This window comes from Oncorhynchus gorbuscha, linkage group LG13 (assembly GCF_021184085.1).
Source record: "Oncorhynchus gorbuscha isolate QuinsamMale2020 ecotype Even-year linkage group LG13, OgorEven_v1.0, whole genome shotgun sequence".
Lineage (NCBI taxonomy): Eukaryota > Metazoa > Chordata > Actinopteri > Salmoniformes > Salmonidae > Oncorhynchus > Oncorhynchus gorbuscha.
Window position 1 is genome coordinate 30682862 of NC_060185.1, and position 17673 is coordinate 30700534.

A 17673-nucleotide genomic window follows, 5' to 3' on the forward strand; every position below is an offset into this window, starting at 1 on the left:
ACTTGACAGACTTCCTGAGGAAGAAGCACTTCTTTGGGGCCAACTTCATGTTGACTACGAAGCCTGCTAAAGACCATCTCTAAGTGTTCCAAGGCCGACTTCTTATCTGGGCCAAAGACCAAACAGATCATCCAAGTAACACAGCAAACTCATGAAGTTCTGATCTCTGAAGATACTTGTCATCATGCGCATGAAGCTTCCAGGGATGATAGAGACTGAGGTAGACGGTTGTATTCAGAAGAGCCCCATAGCTGTTGTGAAGGTGGAATACTTCCTGTCATCTTCGTGCAGTGGCATGTTACAGAACCCAGAGGTGAAATCCATTGTGCTGAATAGAGCGTTGCCGCCAAGCTTAGCCAAGCAGTCTGCCTGGCGCGGGAGAGAATGTGCCTTCTTCTGGGTCCTCTTGTTCAACCAGCAGAAGTCTGTACAGATGCAAAAAGGTCTCCATTTTTCTTCCAAACTTGCACCAGGGGAGATGCATACTGTTACACACCCCCCCCCCACACTCTCCCTGCCTCCTCCTCTGTGTTTGTGCTTTTATTTGCAGATTGGGGACAGGTGGAGCTGATTGGGTTAAGGTGACAAGTTGCACCTGGATTTGGGATAACTAGGAGATAAAAGTTCCTGGTGCCCAGTCCTGGCTCTCCCTCTCTCCACAAGCACCATTTTGTTTTGCGATCTGGTTGATTATGTTTTTTGATTAGGTGCACCCTTCAACACATTTTACCTTCATCCATACATCTCCATTACACCCCTCACAGGTTAGAATTCCTTTGTAGTTTTATACTTGGTTAGTTATTTAATAAATATTTTGTTACTCCTTAACTGACAACATGGTGACAAGCAAGGGAGTCCACATCTAAGAGCCAGGTTGTGACAATACTCACGTGTCGATTTCCGGATGAGATCTTTTTCCTCTCTTGCTCAAGACCTGGCGCAACTTCTAGTATTGATGTGGAGGCACTCTTCAGAACGGAAGCCGGAACGGGGTTTTATCAGTCATGCGGATTCTGTGAACAAATCCTTTAGCTTCTCCACAATCAAGATGGGGATGTGAAAAGAGATCTTCAAAGCGCACTACTAGGTCAGCCATCTGACGTCACAGGAGGGAGATCCAAATCACTCAACTCGAGCAGTCTCAGTTTCTTTTCCGTGGAACGTGTGTCTCATGTGGCCCGTCACATTGGCCTCAGACGTGGCTTGAGGACAGCTGACCAGGTGGACTGCACTTTGTTCTGGTTCGCCATCTTGCATTTCCTCCCTTGCTACACCTGGAAAGACATCTGCAAGCTTCACATTGCGCTTCAGTCACACAGGACGGCCAGACATGTTGACCAGCTTCAGTGGGACCCATCAGTCTCCCCACAGAGGCGTAACAAGCCTTAACACCATGATCCCCTGTGGTGCTGAGCGAGAAGTAGTAGGTTCCGTCATCACCAGACTGCCAGGAGACAACGGTGGTTTTCGGTGGCTTACATGATTCTCACGACCAGGATCAAGGCAAATGGCTGAGTTACATCTCACTGTTCTTATCTTGTCAGGGATGTAGTCACCTCTCCAGTGGTTCTTTCCAGCTAATATGGCGAGAAACAGCTAATAACATTCCAGATAATATGGCAAGAAACAGAACTCTGCTTTCCAATAATTGTCACATTGTTTTGATTCACAGAGGATGTGCTTCATCATGTTGACCTTCTACTACCAAGATTGGAACAACCATCTTGCATCCATACATTTCAATGTTTAAAAAAGCCTGCGGGATGCATGTCTCGTATGACCAGGAGTAAAACAGAGGAAGCACAGACAACAGTCTCATTGCATGGGAGAGTGAGTGACTAGTATCATTACAGAACTTGTAGGCCTGTTTTCTGGCACGATGTTGAGACCTTGGGTTGTGTGCAAGGGAGATGTGTTCCCGGGAAGCACAGCTTTGTCACTGCACTTTCTCCTTCTGATACTGTTGACTTTGAGTTGGAACAGTGTGACACAGATGACATTGAGCCGGAACAGGAGCAAAGGAGGAGTGTGAGGCATGACATTTTATCATTAGCTCTGTTGTGTGACATTGGGATCTTCATGCAGAGCAGTGGCATGACTCTTCAGCTGTGAAACGCTCCTTTGTTTCATTAAGGCTCTCTGCTCCCTCTGGTACTCATTGATCCTCACCTGAACATCTCTAGAATTCCACTCAAGTGCTTTGCAGTTGAACCTGCAGGTGAGCTCAGGATCAGGGCAATGTTCCACCAACATGCAGGCTACTTGTAGACTTATGTTTTCCATCCTCCCACCCTGTCTGTGTAAACCCTCATCAGCTAAATCTGCTGCTTTGTTGAGCCTGATCCAGTAGTCTACCGGGTCCTCCCCCAGTTTGGGCTTGGTAGAGTAGAAATCTTCAGGCTCTGACCTTGCCCCACTCTCCTATCACTCAGCTAATGACTGATGTCCCCACTCCCTGATCACGAAACCCACTGGACATCGCATTGCTACCTGTATGCTCGCCAAACCACAACACCCCTCCCCTTTGCAATAGTAATATAAAATTGTCAACTATTTCACTATCAGTTGTAAATGTGAGCCATGACACCACCTTTAGATTAAACAAATGTAGAATTTAAAAAAGATTAACAGAAAAAAAGAAACTCAACACTGAAAGTACAAAAACAGCAGCCCTACAGGCCCCAAAACCAAACATCTGACCAGAAGAGCACACTTGATCTTCACTTCCCCCAGTGATCTGCTTCAGGCTGATCTTGAGATTCCAACGGGTCACGATACCGGTGTAACGGCTCATCGACAAAGGACACAGTTCTGTCTCTTTCACAGTTAATTCTGCAGACATAAACACAACACAAAGTGTAATCTTCAGAGCAACTGCATATGCCTCATGAAATCCAAGTGACATGAAATAAAATTTACACTTCGAGGTGACACCTCATTAGCAAGGAAAGTACAGGACGGACACTAGCTAGCCATTAGCGTACAGCAACGTGCTAACTTTGTAAATGTCAATAAAATTGTAAATACAGGACAACGCTAACATGTCAACATCGATAGTGATAAAACAATATAATTTTCAACCTAACATACATAAGATGGAAACTGTGTGATCACGCGCACATATATGCAGTTGCACAAATAATAACACAGCAGGTGGCTCCAAATCTATATACAACCTGGCTGCTTAATTATGACAAAACTCATACAACTAAGAAAGTCTATTTCAACCCTGTTACATATGCTCGTTGTCACCAGGGTCTTGACCTGACTGGAGCTCGGCGTCGTAACCGACTTCAATGCTCAACGTCGATGGCCACTGACATGCTGGAGAAGTGTGCTCTTCACGGATGAATCCCGGTTTCAACTGTACCTGGCAGTTGGCAGACTGCATGTATGGCGTCGTGTGAGCGAGCACCCCATGGTGGTGGGGTTATGGTATGAGCAGGCATAAGCTACGGACAACAATTGCATTTTATCCTAGGCATTTTTGATGCACAGAGATAGTGTGATGAGATCCTGAGGCCCATTGTAGTGCCATTCATCAGCTGCCATCACCTTATGTTTCAGCATGATAATGCACCTTCCCATGTTGCAAGGATGTGCACACAATTCCTGGAAGATTAAAATGTCCCAGTTCTTCCATGGCCTGCATACTCACCAGACATGTCACCCATTGAGCATGTTTGGGATGCTCGGGTTCTACATGTACAGTCGTGGCCAAAAGTCAAGAATGACACAAATATTAATTTTCAAAGTCTGCTGCCTCTGTATGATGGCAATTTGCATATACTCCAGAATATTATGAAGAGTGATCAGATGAATTGCAAAGTCCCTCTTTGCCATGCAAATGAACTGAATCCCCAAAAAACATTTCCACTGCATTTCAGCCCTACTACAAAAGGACCAGCTGACATCATGTCAGTGATTCTCTCGTTAACATAGGTGTGAGTGTTGACGACAACAAGGCTGGAGATCACTCTGTCATGCTGGTTGAGTTCGAATAACAGGCTGGAAGCTTCAAAAGGAGGGTGGCGCTTGGAATCATTGTTCTTCCTATATCAGCCATGGTTACCTGCAAGGAAATATGTGCCGTCATCATTTATTGCTTTGCACAAAAAGGGCTTCACAAGCAAGGATATTGCTGCCAGTAAGACTGCACCTAAATCAACCATTTCTCAGATCAATAAGAACTTCAAGGAGAGTGGTTCAATTGTTGTGAAGAAGACTTCATGGTGCCCAAGAAAGTCCAGCAAGCGCCAGGACCGTCTCCTAAAGTTGATTCAGCTGCAGGATCGGGGCACCACCAGTACAGAGCTTGCTCAGGAATGGCAGCAGGCAGGTGTGAGTGCATCTGCACGCACAGTGAGGCGAAGACTTTAGGAGGATGGCCTGGTGTCAAGAAGGGCAGCAAAAAAGCCACTTCTCTCCAGGAAAATCATCAGGGTCAGACTGATATTCTGAAAAATGTACAGGGATTGTACTGCTGAGGACTGGGAATCCAGGAACCGGTCGGTGACGAACTATGCCTTTTCCAGCATGATGGAGCACCTTGCCATAAGGGAATTTATTTTATTGTACCTTTATTTAACCAGGCAAGTCAGTTAAGAACCAATTCTTATTTTCAATGACAGCCTAGGAACAGTGGGTTAACTGCCTGTTCAGGGGCAGAACGACAGATTTGTAACTTGTCAGCTCAGGGGTTTGAACTTGCAACCTTCCGGTTACTAGTCCAACGCTCTAACCACTAAGCTACCTTAGGAAGGGGAACAAAACATCAATATTTTGGGTCCATGGCCAGGAAACTCCCCAGACCTTAATCCCATTGAGAATTTGTGGTCAATTCTCAAGAGGTGGGTGGACAAACAAAAACCCACAAATTGACTAACTCCAAGCATTGATTATGCAAGAATGGGCTGCCATCATTCAGGATGTGGCACATGCCAGGGCAGATTGCAGAGGTCTTGAAAAAGAAAAACACTGCAAATATTGACTCTTTGCATCAACTTCATGTAATTGTCAATAAAAGCCTTTGACACTTATGAAATGCTTGTAATTATACTTCAGTATTCCATAGGAACATCTGACAAAAATATCTAAAGACACTGACGCAGAAAACTTTGTGGAAATTAATATTTGTGTCATTGTCAAAACTTTTGGCCACGACTGTGTTCCAGTTCCCACCAATAGAGAGAAACTTTGCACAGCCTTTAAAGTGGGACAACATGACACAAATCAACAGCCCAATCAACTCTATACCAAGAAGATGTGTCACCCTGCATATGGTGGTCACACTAGATACTGACTTACTTTCAGAAACAACGCCCATACTTTTAATTAAAGAGGCATCTGACAGATGCATATCTGCATTCCCATTCATGCGAAATCCAAAAATTAGGCCCTAATGAATAGATTTCAATTGACTGATGAACTAACGCAGTAAAATACTAGAAATTGTTATATATATATATATATATATATATATATATATATATATATTCAGTGTATAATCAGGATGTTTGAATTATGAAGAAAGAGAAAGCTGCACACACACACAGAGCTCAGATGCAATAAATGTTTTCCAATGTTGTTTAGACCAAGTTGTCTTCAAGAGGGTATAATGACAAAAACTGCAGGTCACCACTTTATATAGGGTTTCAAAGGACACACAGGTTTCTGTTATCATGGCCGGCTGTGGCATGATTTCATTGTAAATGGACCAAAAACCAATAGTACATATAAAAAGCATGAATGGATAACATACGATCATGGATACAATTAGGCTACAAACACAATATTATTTATAATTGATAGCAAAATCACAATAACCCCAGGAATTATTTCATATCAAAGTTCTGACTGAAGGGAGCGAGCGTCTTTAAATTAAAAGATCCAGGCGTCAACCAACCTAGGAGAGGTGAAGCCGTGTTTGATGCCAATATAGCGAAGGGACAAAACAGATAAGACATCATTTTGCCCACATTTTTACCAAGGACAAGTTATAAGATAAATAACACCTTTGAATGGGATCGGTTTCCCCTGTTTGGGGGTGTTTGAAGAATCTACATTTGTAAGTGCCATTGCATTGAACACTTGTAGTTTCCATCCAGTAGAGGGGCAAGGAGAAGTTGTGCAGGTGTATTTTGGGGTGGTAAATCTAAGTTTACCAATTGATCTATGAGATTTCTGCCCTACAAGAATACGACCAAGGGAGGGTCTGAAAACACATTAAATAGAGACTATCATGAGATTTTATAATGTGCCAACATTTGAACGATTCCCTATATTTGTTCGGAGCACTTTGAATAGTGTGTAGTGAGAAAGCAAAGATGGTTATTTTTTTCAAAACTGTCTTTGATCTCTTTCAATGTCTCGATTTGATTGGGATTTTCTCAATGGCAGTATTGATCTGACAATTTTTGTACCCCCTTTCATAGAATTTTCTTTGCATCTCAGCCATGTTTCTGCAGCTTTGTGATTCTTTTCATTCGACAGAATTGGCTGTAGGGCAAACCGTTTTTCAAGGGAAGAGGGTGACAGCCATCAGCCCTCAACAAACTGTTACGATCAGTGGGTTTCTTGTAAAGATCAGTGTATAGAACATTATCCCCACAAATAATCAAAAGATCAAGGTAACTGATTTGACGTGTGTCATTGCATAGTGAATCTCAGGTGCTCATAACAAGAGTTAAGAAAAGTATGGAACGCCTAGAGCGGTTCTGCATGTCCCTCCATAGAACAAAAATATCAATGTACTGTTTCCGAATAATAATGTTGGGCAAACAAAAAAATAAAACAAAGAGGATTGACAAGACTGTTTCTTCATGTAGCCCACATACAAATGAGCATAGTTCGGAGCCATAGGGGATCCCATAGCAGTACCCTTCATCGGGATAAAGAAATCATTTTGAAACATAAGTTGTGAGTACTATTTCAGCCAATGTTATAATGCATGCACTAGAGGGTAGTTCATCTGGGTCACATTTTAAGGCTGCTTTGATGTACAAAACCAGGCTATTTTTGATTTGTGGCAAGAACATTGTGGGTGGCAGTTGAATGCACCTTTCAGACAAAAACACTAGCAACCAATCATGTTTGTGACAAAGAGAAAAACCTGTAATTGGCCATGTCGGAGGGTTCTATAAAGCGGTACAAATATTCAGCTAATGCTCATGGCCAGTGGTGATTGAAGAATGTAAATCTTGGTGTGGGAAAAAAATATATATATATTTGTTTAGCATTTTTTAAATGTATAGCGTCAGAATTCAGATCATGGGCCGTTCTTACAGTGTTCTCCCTGTACACCAAGCCAGAACCGTAGGATAAATAAAGGGGGCATGAGCAGAAAATGAAAGCTCTTACAATATTCGATCATTACATTTCTCTAAAAACAGGTTATAGGCTACATGTGCACCAAAGTCAGAACAGTAGGCGAAATTATGAGGGGAAAAATAAACCAAATTATTAGGGTGAGGCACATGGGCTACTAACAGCTTACTACACAACATGCACTTAGTATTACTTTCTTAGCTACAGTATGCATATCTCCCTGGCATATTACATAATTTATGCAGCAGCATATAAGACATTTTTGGACTTTGTCATCAGTCTGGAATTCTCTGGATTTATGGGGTTTTCAAGACAAATGGGAACTCAGAAAAAGGTTGAATTATGACATCAGTGATCTTCAGGTCATAGTTCTAGAAAAGAGGCCCGAGTTCCAGATTTAGAATTCCGAGTTGGATGAGCTTGGAAAAAAGACCCTTAAACCCAGAATTGGGACCACACACACCTACTCCACTGAATAGCAGGCTAGTGATTGCTTTGCAATGCTTGCAGTTAGCCACTGATTCCTTCCAAACCACTCATTGTTGAATTAGTGATTTCCAGCTTGTTGTGTAATGTTTATGTCCAATGGCCGATGAGCACCGATGTCATCTATAATTTCTCTTCATATGACAATTAATAAGGATTTGCCAGTAGATTGTCGACTTGCTAGCTAAGATTTTGAAAGTATGTTGACATGATCAGTCCAATCAAAGCTACTGTAGCTATAATGTGATTTGATGTCATTTTATCGGTGGCCAATGACCTTGAGCCTTCTTGGATGGACACTTCTAATGTAACTATGGCAGCACACAAGGGGTTTAAATTGTTGAGCTCTACCCTTAGATTTGGCAGTTACATAGTGTCACCATGAGTGACAGAACACTAAGCCAATCAAGGCGCAACTAGAGAACATTACCAATACACTGTATTTTCCGCTGGCTGCCGCAATACAGAAAGCACTGAGCTAGGCTGAAAATCTGCATTTTGGAGCTGCCTTACTCAAGAAAGCAAGACACACAAAAAAAGGAGACCATGTTTATATGGGGCTTTATTAACGCAAAGATTTTTTGCAAACTGATATGTGACACGAATTAATGCCAAAATAACATGCAACCAAAACAGTCGCCACTGCTCATTTGGCCTGGAAAGTGTTCAACCACATGAAATAAATGGCATGTTGGGTCCAGAGTTCAATGTGCATATGTAACTCTTGAAGTGCTTTGGTGTGACTTGATTTGCCCCAAAATATGATTCTAGGTCAATCCTGTTTCCAAATGAACTAACAAAATAATTAAACACACTAAAGGATGAACAGCTAAGGGAAGGGCATATTTATAAACCCACATAAATGAATAAATTACATAAAACACAGAACAGAGACATTTCTTAAAACTGTGCTGTCACAAAATGCTCCCATTTGTGTTGATCCAATAAGTGGTTATGTAAGGTTTATGTCATTGTAATTTGACACATTGGAGAAATAATGTAGATAGACCCATTTCACAATCAGACTAGTCCTTCACTCCACATAGCCCCTGATAGAAGAAGCTTTCAGCGCTATTAGGCTCCAGAGTGGTGCAGCGGTTTAAGGCACTGCATCTCAGTGCTAGAGGCGTCACTACAGACCCTGGTTTGATCCCGGGCTGTATCACAACTGGCAGTGACCGGGAATCCCATAGAGTGGCACACAATTGGCCCAGCATTGTCCGTGCTAGGGGAGGGTTTGGCCGGGGTAGGCCGTCATTGTAAAATAAGAATTTGTTCTTAACTGACTTCCATAGTTAAATAAAAATGTATAAAAAAAGCTAAATTCCAACACAGGAGCCCAGGTTGTCCATAAGACAATTGTGGGCAACCTTGAAGTGTCTTCCAGAGGGAGGAGCCCATTTAATGAGAGGCTGTTGGCCTCAAACAAGGTGATCACGCTCTACTAGCCTCTTAAGGATATCTCCATGCTGTAGCGAAGGTTATGTACAGAGTATCTGTCTGGTGGACTGTATGGCTACTAAAGGTTCCTGTATCTCTGGTAGGAAGTAAGAGGAAACTTAAAGCAAACAGCTAGCTCTTGTTATGGTCATACCTCATTAGATAGATGTTATGTAGTTTTCCAGAATGAAGCTGATCTGCTCTCCTCTTGTTAGGTTAATTAATAAACCACTAACATTTACATCTACTACTCACATACTGTGCAACGGAATCCAGAGAGCTAATCACATTATAGATAATGACAAACTCATTTTGCAAAGATGATGGGTCTAAATAACATCCATAGTCATACACTGTAGATTTACTAAGATATTAAAAGCTATTCATGGAGAACATGAAACATCCACAGGAGAGCAAGCAACATAGCCCTGTCGGAGTGACTACAAAAGTAGCCAAGCACTGATAGCTTGTCTATTGAAGTGGCTCTAATTGCAACTTCAGACACCCACCCACATGTTGGTTCATGGCTTCTCAAACATGTCTGCCTTATTAAGACAGCAGAGTTAGCAGGATGAGAGCTTAGGGAAAGATCAAGACCCATCTTTACAGCCCTGTTAATCCAGGCTATATTTGGCCTATGGCTGCTAGTTATGACATTACGTAATTGGGTTTCTTTCATTAATTAATATTTACAAATATTAAGCACGCGTCAGTCTCTTTCTTCCCCAAGGGCATAAGTGTACCCCCATCATGCTAATATGGTGTGAAAATAACAAAACCAGAGGGAGAACTAGGTCCTGTTTCACTTCAAATCCTGTTGTTGTTCAGGGTAAGAGTAACCCTTTAGGTCTGCACTGGGAACACAACTCTTAAAACAGAGATGCTGCACCCCCAATCCTGTTCCCTATCTTTTTCACAGTATACAAAAATCAGGGGAGACAGAGTGTCCTGTTGGGTATGGGTAGTAGCACTAAGGAACTACTATACCTGGCACACAAGGATACATTGAGACACCATCACACACATTTGTAGGGGCTGCTTACCTTTGAGGCTGGTTGCTATGCACTGAGATTTATTCATGAAGCTTTCACTTCTTATACCATTTACATAATGGAGTGGATCCAAAAGCCCTTGAGAAGAATTTGAGAGTCATAAAGAGAAAAGTTTGGCTACTCTTGGCATGCTGTCAAATGGTCTTTGGATGGCGGACTCATAATAATGCTCTCAGTCCTAAACCTGTAGTCTTCCATTGACTCTTTGTGTGCATGTTATGTGTGCTACCGTCTCATCTAATATATATCTGAGACAGCGCCTTTGCCTGGCAGCTGCCCTTACAGCCCATGTCTCATCTCAGTGATGTCATCCACATGTCCCAGAAGCAGGACATTATTCAGTGATATGACTCAAGTCAGGCTGTGTACTGTACAGTAGTAGGCTGTGGGCAGACACTGTTGTGGTTTTATCATCCAGACCATAGAACATTTTCATTAAGTGCAGCTCTGAGAGGGTTTGGGCGAACCTGCAGCTCTGATGTTCCACTAGCTAAGTAACCAGGGGGAGGAGGAACTGGACAAATATCACTGTAAGCTATTTCATTAACTGTTGCCTTTAGAGGGGTGTTTAGCATTGGATTAGTAAAACACCAAGCAAACCAAGTGCTCTGAATTAATTCAACTTAAAGTAATTGAAATAGCAGTGATTTGTCATTACAGAGAGTAAGAGGTTTAATTCCAACCTGTATCAGATTGATCAGTCAGTGTGAAACACTCTGGTGAAGCAAGTTAAGTGCCGAGACTGCAACCAATATGTTAAGCAGAGGCAGCTAGCTCTGGCAACTGTCTCGCTCAACCCCTGAGGCACACACCCTCTTTCTGCCTTCGATCAAATGCAATTTGTGGAGGATCCCTATTTTGTTTTACAGACTCAAACAGAGGCCTAGGAGGACACATTCAACACACTGTCAAGTTCAAAAACAACTTGGGAAAGTATTTGCATAGACTCCAAAGAGAGATTGGAGACCATGTATTAACAGCCTGACTGAAAGTGGAGACCAAAGTCAACTAAGACCCCTGCTGCTAAAATGATGATGCAACACTGTCCTCAATGCACCCCTGTAATACACATGATAGATAGACACTGGTGTATGTAAAGTTATTGTTTTTTAAAATTATTTTTGTTTAACATGACTGTGGTCTCAATTGTACCAGAGTAGTTCATGTTTTTGACATCAATCATCCTGTGTCATGGACATTAATTTAAAATACTGTAGTACTTATCCTCTGTAATCATTTCATCATAAGATTGCCAGTCTCTCAAAGGATCATAAGAAATCTTGAGGTCCTAAAGTAGCCTATGACATGGATCCTCACAGTGACTGAGGCAGCTGCATTGATGTTCCATGAGTCTGTTGTCCCTGTCAACAGAACACTTAAGACATCTGGTGGAAACATGCATAATAAAGAAACCTCAGGATATGTGAAGCATATCACTCAATAAACGTCACACCATATGGCACCATTGTGCTCTGACAGAGACTCAAAAAGAGTTTGATGGGAGGGGTGTCTGGGGGATAACATGTAAATTACACACAGGCACGCACAAACGCACGCCTATGACATCACTTTTTTAATGTATAATTGAGTTATTTTTCATGGGTCGTAAAACTTCTGGATTTTTAAACGATAAAATGTATAGAGCGTAAAGCAAAAAAAGTGGAAACATTTTAAGCAAAAACCTGAATACTTATATTGCAAGCTAAAACAAACTATATAAATTATTTTTTTAAATGGAGAGCAATCTGCTCTGCTTTTTTCGCAATTTTACCTCATCCATGCTTGCATTTCTTAGGTTTGAATCACATTTCTATGGTTACAATATTTTTCCCTATGCTTTTATTTTTAAACCCTGTTCATGTGTGGGTGGGATTTTGAAGCACGAACTAAATTGGTTACTGTTGGTCAATACATTTGGAGTGACAGTTCAACAACCACATCCACAGTCCGTGAACTCAAAATAACAACTGTAGGTTTGTTCGAATTAACGGACTTGCCTAGTTAAATAAAGGTTAATTAAGAACAAATTCGTATATACAATGACAGCCTTCCGGGGAACAGTTCAGGGGCAGAACGACAGATTTTTACCTTGTCAGCTTGTACCCACCCATGCTGGCAGCTACAGCCTGGCGCTAGTTCCCCTTTCATCTGTGGCTAAAACTTGTAAAAGAAAGGGATAATTAACGTGTAATATTGGTCACAGTGTATTTCACCGTGACATACCAATTATTAGCTAACGTTACTGCTCAAGGGAAGCACGACAAGCCAGTGTGAATGACCAGTGCACCGGTTTTGTAGAGGTGCTTCCCGGTGGTTGTTGCTTCCCACTGGGCAGCAGTATGGTCACATGTCGCCGGCAGTAACTATGACCAATTTGATTAGGTTGGCAGCCTACATGAGAAATAAATGGTAACATCGGTAGTGACGATCGAGGATACAGTTCAATGGGGAGAGTATTGGTGCAACTGGAACAGCAACAAAAAACGAGGACAAATATTGACGCCAGTCAAGGTCGGGGGTCTAGAAAGTTGCTGATTTTCTGATTTGGATTACTTTAAAAAAATATTTTTCCTAGGCAGATCTCGTTTTTTTTTTCTCCTTCTGAGTTCCCAGTTATTTTGAGTGCGACATATGCACTGCAAGCCGGCAGTTTTGCACCGTGGCACAATGCAATTCGCTTACGGAGCACTACTGTCCCGCAGTACGGCAAGTGATGTAGAGGGTGGAAAGCATTGATGCGTTCTGTGGGCGTGGTCGTTGAACTCATTCTAAATGAATTGACCAATAGTAACCAATTTAGTTCTCCTAAACCCCACCAGACGTAAACATTGGTTCAAAAATAAAAGCGTAGGGGACAAAATATTGTGACCGTGGAAATGTGATTCGAAGAGTAGACTTGCGAAATATAAGCATGGGTGTGGAAAGTTTAACAAAGCGGAGCAGATTGGATGGAAACCTGCAATCTTTTTATGTGAGTAAAGTACATATCGGATAAAAAATTATGACAGGCCTGATGCAAATTTTCCAGAGAAGGTGAGCTCTTTGAATCGGTAAAATTAATAATGGGAGAAATGTCAGGGGAAACGCTTTTATGCGCAAGTATCGATAAAATAACCATCGCATTGAACTTGGAGTCACGCTATGACATGTGTGGTACTCCCACTACAGCTTGTCGGGAAAGCATGCAGTTTATTAAACTACAGATTAAATAAAGTTATGATGAACTTCACAGGGTGGTGTAAATTATGAGCTTGATGCTCCTTTCCAATAAATATCGAGGGTCTTATATTGGCATAATCGATGCTTGGCACACAAAAAAAACGAATCATGTAGGACATACAGTGCAGTTGGCTAAAAGGTTCTGCCTGGTCAATCCGAAATCTGCAGTCACCGTACAGCATTTACTGTGATAAAGCCTTCGCAGAAGTCAAAGCATTCACACTTATTGCGTTTTGTGGAGCAGAGCTGTTGTCAAGTGTAAAAGTATAGCATCCGTCCCTCTCCTCGCCCCTACATGGGCTCGAACCAGGGACCCTCTGCACACATCGACAACACCCACCCTCACGCAACCATCTAACTAGCTGGCCATTTCACATCAGTTACACTCACCCCCCTTTGACCTCATTTTCCGCAGCAACCAGTGATCCGGGTCAACAGCAAAAACAATTACATTCCATAATTTGGTGTTACGTTGTGTTAGAAAACGCGGTTTCATGCACCGCTCCATTATCTTCCATAAGTGTTCAATTGGGTTGATCTGGTGGCACACACACTTTAAACCCCCCTATGCTCCTTTGAGAACCAAAGTCACAGATCTCTTGTTCTAGCCATGGTAGCCAAAATAACGGGCAACTGGTTTATTTTTAATTTTATTTTTAACATAACCCTAAACATGTTGGGATGTTAGTTGCTTAATTAACTCAGGAACCACACCTGTGTGGAAGCACATACCTTGTATCTCTAATTTACTCAGTGTTTATTTTATTTTGGCAGTTACCTGTACTTGATGCATCGGCTACGCATACAAGTTGAGAAGATGAAAAGTTCATATTGTGGTTTCTCACTTACCTGATGCGGTACAGATGATTGATACCGTCAATAGCAGGACATGGGTGCTATGTGTCTCCATATTCTTGTAGTTTGTCAATTTTGCGTGGTGACAGGTTGGTCTATGTCCAAACTAATTTTCAACCCTCTGTCACATTCAGTATCAAAGAGGTAAACAATTAGTGCTTACGAGCTCAGTTGAATTTTTTCAAGCGGTTAAAATCGCCCCGCCGTACTTTGACAACAGCTCTCCGGACCCAATGCCAATTTCGCCTGAAGAAATGCATTGTAACATCACTTCGTCCCAACACATGCACACACAATCATAATGAAATCATCTTGTAGCGAAACGTCCTCAGCAAGTCGTTCTACCATAAAACAAGAAATCGATACGTAAATATATTAATCTTCTATAAAATACAAACAAGACAGCTTCGTCTGAGAAGTTGCGCTCCCGCTCGAATCTCTGTATGTGTGCCCTGTTCCTGGAATAAGAGATGACCAGTTTACGAATGTCAATTGACGCACATGCTGAAATGAGTAAACATATCTCCGCTCCGAAACCTTCGCCAATATAAGGAGGTATTCTTAAAGAGACAGGAGCAACATCTGTGCAGGCTCTGATCTGCCCGATCCCCCTTTTGCGCTACGCATGGCTTGATGACAGTGAGATGATTCACAACCTAAAGGTCTGCGTTTCAGCCATGTCAATCTTTACAGTAATTGCAGGTGTCAGTTTCCTTAGACCCAAACTCATATGGTCCTAACATTGTATTGCAAAGCAATTATAGGTAATTCAATAAACATAATCATATCCTGTCAATTGGCTGAAATGATTAATGTAATGTGTTGCCTTTAAGTAGGCTAACACAAATGGATGAAAACTACATCGCAGAGGGCACATGTTGTTATTGACCAACAGAACTGTAATCAAGGGGATAATTATGAGGATTGTTATGGTGGTGACTTCAATCATTTATTGATGATCACTAAGTTATTGTTGCTTCTCCTCCTGTTGGAAGATAATTCTAATCATAATGATGATGATAAAGGAGAATTATATTCTGCTCCTGCTACAGTACATGTACCTCTGATGATGATGATAGCCTTCCACTGTGATAAACAGTCCAGAACAACTCAGCCCTTTAACACTGCCTGCCACAGAGCTTCCACAGGCCCCAGATTCCATAGTGATTTATTAAACAGGTGCTGGTTCACACCCACTCCTTCCTCTCATTGATCTGCAATCTGCCTCTTGCAGAGCCTCTGATGCCTATACTCTCTGGGGAGGACACACTGCTCCTCAGGGCAGGCTCCATCTCTCTGCCCCCACCCTACTCCACCCCAGCCTCTGTGTGCCCCTGGCCCATGCCTTCTCAATGCATTGTCTATATGTCTCTTACGGAGAGCCCAACATGATGGAGAGTGCTCATGGACAACCAGGCGCCTGCTCTCCCTTTGTCCCCCTGAATGGGGCTGGAAATTGGGCTACAGATGAGAAGTTCAGACGCCTGTCCCGGCAAACGACACAAAGAGAGGCCACAACGGCATTAACCCCCAGCTCCAATGGAAGCATGGACCTTAAAGTCTACAAAAGCTAAACAGAGCAAATGGAAACATCTCATTATGAGTCCTAGTGGCGTCATTGGGTGTCAGTCTAGATTTAAACAACAACTGCCACCAGTGGACACTGTCTTCAGGTGGTGGAGGTTCTTTTTAAAATTTAACCAGGCATATCAGTTAAGAACAAATTATTATTTACAATGACAGCCTACCCCAATTGTGCACTGCCCTATGGTACTCAAATCAAATCAAATCAAATCCAATTTTATTTGTCACATACACATGGTTAGCAGATGTTAAATGCGAGTGTAGCGAAATGCTTGTGCTTCTAGTTCCGACAATGCAGTGATAACCAACAAGTAATCTAACTAACAATTCCAAAACTACTGTCTTATACACAGTGTAAGGGGATAAGGAACATGTACATAAGGATATATGAATGAGTGATGGTACAGAGCAGCATACAGTAGATGGTATCGAGTACAGTATATACATATGAGATGAGTGTGTAGACAAAGTAAACAAAGTGGCATAGTTAAAGTGGCTAGTGATACATGTGTTACATAAGGATGCAGTCGATGATGTAGAGTACAGTATATACATATGCATATGAGATGAATAATGTAGGGTAAGTAACATTATATAAGGTAGCATTGTTTAAAGTGGCTAGTGATATATTTACATCATTTCCCATCAATTCCCATTATTAAAATGGCTGGAGTTGGGTCCGTGTCAATGACAGTGTGTTGGCAGCAGCCACTCAATGTTAGTGGTGGCTGTTTAACAGTCTGATGGCCTTGAGATAGAAGCTGTTTTTCAGTCTCTCGGTCCCAGCTTTGATGCACCTGTACTGACCTCGCCTTCTGGATGATAGCGGGGTGAACAGGCAGTGGTTCGGGTGGTTGATGTCCTTGATGATCTTTATGGCCTTCCTGTAACAACGGGTGGTGTAGGTGTCCTGGAGGGCAGGTAGTTTGCCCCCGGTGATGCGTTGTGCAGTCCTCACTACCCTCTGGAGAGCCTTACGGTTGAGGGCGGAGCAGTTGCCGTACCAGGCGGTGATACAGCCCGCCAGGATGCTCTCGATTGTGCATCTGTATAAGTTTGTGAGTGCTTTTGGTGACAAGCCGAATTTCTTCAGCCTCCTGAGGTTGAATAGGCGCTGCTGCGCCTTCTTCACGACGCTGTCAGTGTGAGTGGACCAATTCAGTTTGTCTGTGATGTGTATGCCGAGGAACTTAAAACTAGCTACCCTCTCCACTACTGTTCCATCGATGTGGATAGGGGGGTGTTCCCTCTGCTGTTTCCTGAAGTCCACAATCATCTCCTTAGTTTTGTTGACGTTGAGTGTGAGGTTATTTTCCTGACACCACACTCCGAGGGCCCTCACCTCCTCCCTGTAGGCCGTCTCGTCGTTGTTGGTAATCAAGCCTACCACTGTTGTGTCGTCCGCAAACTTGATGATTGAGTTGGAGGCGTGCGTGGCCACGCAGTCGTGGGTGAACAGGGAGTACAGGAGAGGGCTCAGAACGCACCCTTGTGGGGCCCCCGTGTTGAGGATCAGCGGGGAGGAGATGTTGTTGCCTACCCTCACCACCACAGCCAGATGTAATGCAGCCTGGATTTGAACCACGGACTGCAGTGCCTTAAACAGCTGTGCCACTCGGGAGCCCAATGTTATCAATGCACTCATGCCTAATTCTTATGGATTTCATACATGATGCACTCAAAATAAATACATGACCTTTTGTGCCTTTGA

General features: G+C 42.6%; 1 protein-coding gene across 4 annotated transcripts in view; it reads right to left on the reverse strand.

Annotated features, from left to right (window-relative positions):
* LOC123992704 (roundabout homolog 2-like) overlaps positions 1 to 14932 on the reverse strand; it is a 66503-nt gene extending 51571 nt beyond the window's left edge. For 2 of the 4 annotated variants that reach the window (XM_046294138.1, XM_046294136.1), the window contains exon 1: positions 14373 to 14931. In XM_046294138.1, the coding sequence (XP_046150094.1) occupies positions 14373 to 14433 (61 nt within the window). In that variant the 5' untranslated portion in view covers positions 14434 to 14931. Of the gene's footprint in view, positions 1 to 14372 lie in introns of all 4 variants that reach the window. The other 2 variants (XM_046294137.1, XM_046294139.1) reach the window with 2 other exon arrangements.
* Between the last annotated feature and the right edge of the window lie 2741 nt (positions 14933 to 17673).